Source organism: Aythya ferina (assembly GCF_964211825.1).
Source record: "Aythya ferina genome assembly, chromosome: 8".
NCBI lineage: Eukaryota > Metazoa > Chordata > Aves > Anseriformes > Anatidae > Aythya > Aythya ferina.
In genome coordinates, this window is record NC_140304.1 from 9,808,481 (window position 1) to 9,817,041 (window position 8,561).

An 8,561-nucleotide genomic window follows, 5' to 3' on the forward strand; every position below is an offset into this window, starting at 1 on the left:
AGTTTCTGAATAGCTTAAAACAGACTTCACAGACTGAGCAGCAAAGAAACAAACAAAAAGATGGCCATAAACTGATCAGGTTCGTATGCAGAATTCTTGATTCTCCAAATCATGATGTTTTCCAACTGTACATCTTCAACATAATGGCATCACAACCACATAGGGAAATGTAGAATGTAACTCTACAGATCACCGATACGTCATGTCAGAGCAATCGTGCTTGTGAGCCATTAAGAATGCCCAAAGTTCTCACTAATCTCATGCTGATAAAGATAAGCACAAGCACTGTTAAAATGCAATTCTGGAATAATGGAACGTATGTATTTACAATAATCTTCTTCTAAGAAGAAATCAAGAGCCTCAGAGCTCCGAAAATATGTACAGACAGATTTTTAACAACTCAGAAGAAAAAAAAAAATGGATGAACACAGTTAAAAAGTAATTGAGGAAAAAAACAAAAACAAAAAAAACTCGTTTTTAAAACCAGGCAGAATTACATAATACAATATGTGTTAGAACTAGACACGTCAATTTTATGCGAGAGATAATTCTGAAAATACACTGTTTAATTATCCAACACATAGCCTCAGAAAATACTAAATCACAGGGACAACAGTTTTGTATACTGCTATAAAGAGACTAAAATAGCAGATAAATGCCCATCTTATTGATATGTACTCATTTGTTTTAAGTTATGTCAGCTCACAAATGGCACATCACGGTAATTATTCGTTACATAGCACTTTGATTCTAATCACATAGCTCCCAGCAGACAGATCATAATGCAACAGATATTTATAGATCCGTGGTCAAGCTTTACCCTTTCACACTCCAATGTACAGCCAGCAACTCAAATTCCAAGTTTAAACCAGAGGCTAGAATTCCTTAGTTCTATCTCCTCCTGGTTCACGTACACACTAACAGAAGTAGCGTGTGCACCCAGAGGGCGACTGAACTGATATAAAACAAGATAAAAACTATAATTTACACACACACACACCAAATTTATATCAATGACAGTTACTGTCATTACCTCTATTCTTGGTTTCTTTGCTTCTGCTAGTATTTCATCTGCTGCTCTTTTAACTACAAGAAAAAGAGGACATTAAAAATGGAGCATTGCAGAATACTTTCATAAAACAAACTTTGAGGCTACTTTTTAGTTGAACTATACCTTGAGTGGATCGTTGAAGGCCAATTTCAAGTGGAGCACTTCTGTCTATACTTGACGAGGTTGCTGTAATCAAACAATATTTCATGTAATTACAAAAGGTTTGATAAGTATTTCAGTATAAAAGGATGAAGAACAACAGCTAAAAGGCAACAGTGTAAATTCTAATTAGATATTAAGAAAATAATGTCCTTATCAAAGGTTGTCATACACTGGCAGCAGAGATATTCAGAACTTGATACCAAGTTAAATCAGATTGCCTGGGGCCATTTGACTCTTCAAAATGGGGACTGAACCAGATGACTCTGTGGTCCCTTCCTACATTAGTCAGCAATTCTATGATCTGTATATACTACACAGGAGAAACCAGTCACAAAAATTACTTTATAACCTGGAATCAAGATCTACTTGTTCATCTGCTTTTTGGAAGAAAGACAACCTGAGGGTCCCTCTAAAAAAGGCTTACTGCTCATATTACAGAAATCATCTCATATTCCAACGTAGAGAGACCACATGCAAGACAGAGCAAGATAAAGTAGGCCATATTTATCTTTCTCTGGTCACAGAGAAACCTCTTTTCTCTGACTGTTGGTAACAGAAATTTTAGCACAGTAGAATACCAGGAAAATCTGCCAGACCGAAAAAGCAGTGATTTGATACATTTTAGTATACTGCAGATTTTATCCCACACACTCATTGCATCAAAATCAAAGTTTCCCACAATCTAGAGAGAAGGAAGAAACAAACACGGAGCATTCTAACAGATAACCATTAACCAAGGATGTTAATCATCAAGTAGCTCACTTCTAAACGTGTGTAGGAATGCAGCTCCTAAGCGTCTTAAAAATAGTTAAGTTCAGAATAAAATACTTGAAAGAAGAATTAGTTTGAGAGGTCTGAACGTAGTCAGTTAAGCTACAGATTGACCCTTATGTGTTGCCCCCTCATTTATCCCATAAATGCAAAGCAAGAGAGTACTGTGTCTTTAACAGAAAACATCACTCACATGTCTCCCCATTTAGGTATGCAAGTAAGTCTTTCCTATCAGGTCTTCTTACCACAGGAATGTTTTCAGTCTGAAAAGACAGCAGACTTGACATTAAACTGTTATTCCCTCAGAAAGACTCTTGATGAAGATTTTTCCACTTTCATTGACCACTCATCCACACAAAGAAAAGAAAACATGTCCCGTGTCACAAGCAAGCACAACTATCAAGCTTAAAAATGCAACTACTTTCTGGAGGATGTTTAACTGCACAAAATGAAACACGTCATCTGCTATAAAACAAAGGGAGGACAGACTTTTTTCCTCCTTCACTTCAGGCTTGCAAATAAGTAGTAGAGTATTTTTTAAACACACACACTTCATTGCATACCTTTTTCCCTTTCCCCAGACAAATTCAGACACTAGAATGCTACCATCATTCTCTGGCAATAACTGTGCAAACATTACTCAGCTCAAACCAGACAAAATGAAGTTCTGTATGGTCTACTTACTGCAGCACGACGGACATAAACAGGATGCGAAAGGTGCACATTATTGAGCAGGAACAAGATAGAATCCAAAGTGTAGTATTCCCTGGGCTGACCCTCCTTCCCGGTCCTGTAAAATCATGAAACACAGTTTTTAATGTTTAACAAAGAGTTTTCCCTCCAAGCACAGTGGTTTTACACACGGCTCACCACCAGCATCGAAACACTCACCACAGAAGTGCCAACCTCTCTGGGGTAAGGCAGAAGAAATAAAAACCACTCCTCAAGCATAACTTTCTTTAACCTGGAAGAGCTACACAATCACCTATTAAATGTACCAGAAGTGAAAGTCTGTTGTCTCTGTAGTGTGGATATAGTGCCACTGCTGCTTTCTTGGAATTTCTTTTCTACACAAAACAAAAATTATGTTGATCAAAAGCACCCAATAACCCCTTCCGAACTCATCACTAACAGGAAGGCTTAAAACATTACCTTCATAGTGATGTCTGAGAAAAACAAGCACACCTTATCTCACAGGGAGAAAAATGATTCAAAATACTTCAGGAATTGGTAAAATAAAGGATTTTTCTATCACTCTTCCTTCCTTCCAAGAACTCAGTCTGCGTATTTACATGGGGGAAGGAAGGGTTATGTTTTGTTGCAAGGAGGAGGGAAGGAAAGAGACTTTGTATCTTTCAACCGCTAAGAAACAAAGTTGGCTGAACAACTGTAACAAAACTGGACTCCTCTGCAAGGAATTATTTGGCTATTTTATTGTTTCCCTGCTATCTTTGATCAGGTAGCATCTGAACTTGTTCAGAGTACTGGTAGAAACAAAAGCTTCCTCCACATAGACTTGGCTCTGAAGTGAAGCCTGTGTCACGTGCCGCAGTTGTCACTTCATTTTACAATCAACACTGTAGATTCTCTCTTCTCAGGGTAAGTCATTATTTCTTTGAAGTGCGTCACATCCAATGATTATATTAGAAAGTCCAGCTGCTCATCTACTCAAGTTTCTTTACACTATTTAGCAATGAATGGTGTAATTTAGAAAACAAACACTGAACAGTTATCTATTAATTTGGAAATACAGTATTACAAAGCCCCAGGCATGGACAAAGCTCAGCAGAGCACAGCTGGTACTTCACCTAAGCCACACACGCAAGAAATCCCCATGCTCATTATCATTGCAAGAGGATGCTTTATCACAAGGACAATGCAAGATACTGCATGTTAACGGGAGAGGGTCAGATGGGAGAGCAATTGTACAGCAAGGAGAAAACCTAAGCCTAAACTGGCATTTCAACAGCAGTTCGTGATCCTTTCAGGCTTGCCAGAGGACCTGCTCAAAATAAAGAGGTAAAAGCAAGCTAAGCTGAATGCAGCTTACTTCCAATGTTTGTTAATTGTGTGAAGCAGCAAAAAGAAATTAATCTTCTTTTCCCATATTACTAATTACATCAGTTATTTCAGAAAAACAATCTTACGATCCAGGCCTTGAAAAGTCTGAAAAGTCCAGCACTTAAAGTGATGCAACTTTTAATTCTTGTTAAACTCCAGCTTAGAAACTGAAGAAAATGTTCACATAATGCAAAAGAGAAAGCCTCACCTGCTTGGTTTTAGCACCGGAAATTTATTTCCAGTTCATCCATTCACACTCCAAGGGCGACACGAGTTTATTCATTTTTTAACTGCTCTACTTCCTTTTTTGTGTTTGAAGCATGGATTTTTATAGAGGTTCTAAGTGCCTGGGTCTCATTCACAAAAGCAAGCACTAATCCTCAAAAATACAAGACTGGACACGCGGAGTCTCACACAAAGCACAATACCCACGACCAGCTGCTCTCTGTTTAAAAACTTCTCAACTGTCCAAACAAGTCCCTCTGATGGGTAAACAAGGCAAATGAGGTGCTGGTAGATTGATTTCTTCCTTGGGTTTTGAAACCGATTCTATAATCACTCTTCTGGGGCCGCGGACCAACCCTTACGTCAAAACAAACAAAACACCTCATCTTAGTCCATCCTGCCTTCAGAAGTACTCTGAGTTGTGCTCTGTGGACTGTATCTGGGAACAAACCTGCATCAGAACGACCTTCTGGGTTTTGTTTCCAGGTTACCCTTACCCTGGCTCCTTTCCTCAGACCAATTCACTGTTTGGCAGCCACTCACGCCAGCACGGAGAGAAGGCAGCGCTGCTGACTTCTGCCAGCTTTGCTGCTCAAGGAGCCACAGTGCTAAATGTCTGCTGGGACTAATTCTAGAAGGGACCGAATGCCACCGCTGCTATTCCGACTTGGGTTACTCTCCCCAGACCGATAGCAGACAGAGATGCAATTACAGCAACCAGGCTGTGGACACCTAAGACAGAAATCATATTGGCTTCGTGAAAGATTAAGCTCTTAACAACTGCTCACTGCACACATAGTTTGGACCCCTTCGAGTGACCCTAGTAAGAGATTTTGAACCTTAGAAGTTGTTAAAGATGTTCCTCGTACGTCCTGGCAATTACAAGAATTAACAGCTCCCAAACTGTGATCTCAAAGGTATGGCTCGTGGAACTGGTTCTTCAGTTTATGGATTTCAGACAGAATGTGCCACCATGGCTCACAAGAGATGCTGTGAATCAACAGCAGCCTCATTCTACCAGAAGTTCAGGAGCCACCTTTTTGGGTCTGAATCAGGATTTACTAGTTTACTGAAAAATAAGAAGTCTGTAACATTATCTCGAGAGATGAGGAACTGCACAGCTATGATGTGGTTACTGCTACTGCTCAGCACATCCTCTGCTCCCCCACGATCCCCCTTTGGCCATAAAGATAAAGCTGTGTTAATGTACCCAATAAAGTTTTTCTCTCCAGCTGCCACCTTCTTGCCTTTTGTTAATAATTTCCACACCTAAATCAAGTTTTCCTAAGCAGTAGAAGAGTCAGGCTAGCATATCGGTTTCTCTGCTCCCTACAGAATGGGGGTGAAACGTGTCTGTCCAGTTAACCATTACTTATTACGGCCTGGGAAAAGCAACTTGTAGCAAGGGAAACACCTTAAGCGTCTATGTAGCTACTCAGCAAAACAGAATCAAGACTTATCAAAAGCTTTAAAACTTATCGCCTTATGCAAATATTTTCTTCCTCTCCGGTCTACCTACCAGTATCCCCTCTCAGCCAGGAAGTGCAACTAAATCCCAAGCAAGTTTCTGAAAGCTTTAAATAGACAACGAAATACCACATTTCTAGCTTTAAACTGAACATGAAGTTACAGCAGTTTTAAAAAAATCTGCCTACAAATTAACATAAGCAGACAGATTTCGTTCCTTTCTTCCTCAAACTAGAGGACGCTACAGCACTGTTAACGTCCTTATCGTAATTATGAAAAATCAAAAATCAGTCCCTGGGTAGCGTGAACTACAAGGGTTTTGTTTGAGAAATCTGTGGCTTTCCTGGTCGTGCAAGCTTCCGAGCACGGGGCACTCCCTTTGATCACTACCTGCAGCGCTCGCTACCTGGCATTTAACAACCAGCGTTAGTTTCCCTTGGGTTGAAAGGATTCACTGAAGCCCTTTCAGGGTAGATATCCCAAGCCTGCAGCTGCCACTTTCCGGAGAAAGGTGAGCAGAGCGGCCCCTCGCACGGCAAAGCCACCGAGTCCAACAGGTACAGAAACCGCCGTTCTAAAACTTTTCTAAAAAAACATAAAGTAGCACTTAACCGACTGTAGCCGCTCCAGGAAGAGAAAGGCGATTTCCAGCTGCCTGTTAGGGCAGGGCCGAACAAGCCCCCGTTCCCCGGGGCTCACCGCCCACTCCCCACCCGGAGCCCGAGCTGCGGGGGGTGCCGAGCCGCCCGGAGCCCTGGCATGCCCCGATTTTGGAGGATTTCTCCCCAAAACCCAGGACAGGCTCCGCGGGGCTGCCTCACCCCCCTGCCCACCCACAACCCCCGGGGGCGACCCGAGGCGAGCCCGGCGGCCCCGGGAACCCCCCCTAAGAGGCAAACGAGGCCCGGCGGGGCTCAGCCCGGCCGCCACCCCCCGAAACCCCGCGTCGCCGGCGGCTCACCCCCAGATGACATAGTTGGTCTTGACATTCTTGGGCCAGGAGAACTCGCCGAAGATCACCTCGTCGCCCTTCACCACGATCTCCTTCTTCTGCGTGTTGTACTGCCGCAGCACGCTCAGCACGTCCGCCATCTTCTGCCCGCCGCCGCCACCACCGCCACTGCCGCTGCCGGCCCCGCCGCCGCCGTCCTCGTCGTCGCCGCCGCCAGCCGCGAGAGGACCCCGCCGCCAGCCGCCAGGCCCCGGGCTGCCCGCGGAGAACGCCTGAGCAGCGCCGCCGCCCCGCCCCGCCCCGCCTCGCCCCGCCTCGCCTCGCCTCGCCCCGCCCCTGGGCGGCCGCAGCGGGCTGAGGGGGCCCCGCCTGGGGTCTGCCGCCCGCCCGTCAGAGCGGGGTGGGAGGGGAAAGGGAATCGCTGTGGTATGACCCCGGTGTTATCCGGCGCTGAAATCACTCGTCAGACTTTAATTCCTGTCAGGATTCAATTCTGGCGTTGAATTCCCGTCAGGATTTAGTTCTGGCGTTGGGTTCTGAACCAGCACTCGGTTCTGACACGAGCAGGCGGTTGGCACCCCAGGAGAATAAAGTGATCCCGGAAATATTTGGTGTCTCTGCAAAAAACTTTCCTCACGCACCAGCTCCTCATCATCTGCATGGCCGGGTCCGTGCAGCGCAGAGGGGAGGGCTTCGTGGGGCTCTGTGGCACGAAGCCTCCCCTGTGAGCACGCCTCATCAGGCTTTTTGTCAGTCCAAATCCATGTTTTTCCCTACAAGCACACCTTTGCTGTCTCCTCTGTCCAATTTAATATCTTCTGCTCAGCCACAGCACTGGAAATGAGCAGCACAGCAGAGCCCATCGCACTGCTCCCCGCCGGGCAACACCGACACTGGGATATAGCATTCATGTACCGAGGAAGCAAAAGCACCATGAATAAACAGAATTGCATTCTGAATAAACAGAACGTAACTTCTCAGATTAGATTTACTGCAGCTGCAACCCATGAAAAATTGAAATGGAAATTGAAATTCTTCCATTTGTTCCAGTCCTGTTTCTGTTTCTCATCCAGAAACTACTTGGCATCACCTAAGCAGCTTTTAACTAGACTACAAATACTTTCTTTAGCAGCATACAAAGTCATTATGTTTCATGAAGTTGTGATTGTTTTGCCTTTTTACTTCAGCGTGCCTTCGTTGAAAGTTTTAGATGGAAGTATGCAGAACTGTTCTCACAAAAAATCACTAAAAATCACTAAAAATCGGTATTTTTACCACATGGTATTAGATACCTGAGTGCTTATCAGCTTTAGCCCAGGCGATGAATCTAGAAAACCTTTATCTGAAAGGGGAAAACCTGTTAGAGCTTGGTACAGCGACAGCACGCTGCCAGGGCACAGGTTCCGACTGCATTTGTTGACCACTTTAACACAGCCGTGGTGTAGCAGGCTACACCCACACTTTCTGTACCATCAAAAGGTTTGACAACTTGCAGTCACAGGTAAATTCACCAAGATTACACACACCAAGAAGGATTGTTTGAGCCTTGTAGCACAGGAGCAAGATAAACACACCGGGTCTGAACAGGGTCAACCTGTTACCCATAAGGGAGCACGGGCAGCCCACACGGGTCGCTTTTACACATGAACTGATTTCCTTGTGCTGTTTGTCACAGGACTGACGGCTGAACTTTTACACTGTCCCACCCCAGCAGGCGGGCAGGGGGCACCCGCGGCACCCCCAGCCCCACCCGGCACCTCCCCAGGGACTCAGAGGCGGCCCCCGGGGCGCCACCCCCGAAGCAGGCAGCGCCGCGGGCAGCCCCGCGCTCGGCCGGGAGGCGGGGAGGGGGTGGAGGGGGGGGCCTCGAGC

At 44.9% G+C, this 8,561-nt stretch overlaps 1 protein-coding gene across 1 annotated transcript in view; it reads right to left on the reverse strand.

The window, feature by feature from the left end:
* CDC73 (cell division cycle 73) overlaps positions 1-6,899 on the reverse strand; it is a 104,837-nt gene extending 97,938 nt beyond the window's left edge. The window contains exons 1-5 of the mRNA XM_084527778.1: positions 6,699-6,899; positions 2,669-2,774; positions 2,178-2,247; positions 1,175-1,237; positions 1,034-1,086 (exon numbers count right to left, since the gene is read on the reverse strand). Coding sequence (XP_084383904.1) covers positions 1,034-1,086; positions 1,175-1,237; positions 2,178-2,247; positions 2,669-2,774; positions 6,699-6,829 — 423 coding nt within the window. The 5' untranslated portion in view covers positions 6,830-6,899. The remainder of the gene's footprint in view (positions 1-1,033; positions 1,087-1,174; positions 1,238-2,177; positions 2,248-2,668; positions 2,775-6,698) is intronic.
* Between the last annotated feature and the right edge of the window lie 1,662 nt (positions 6,900-8,561).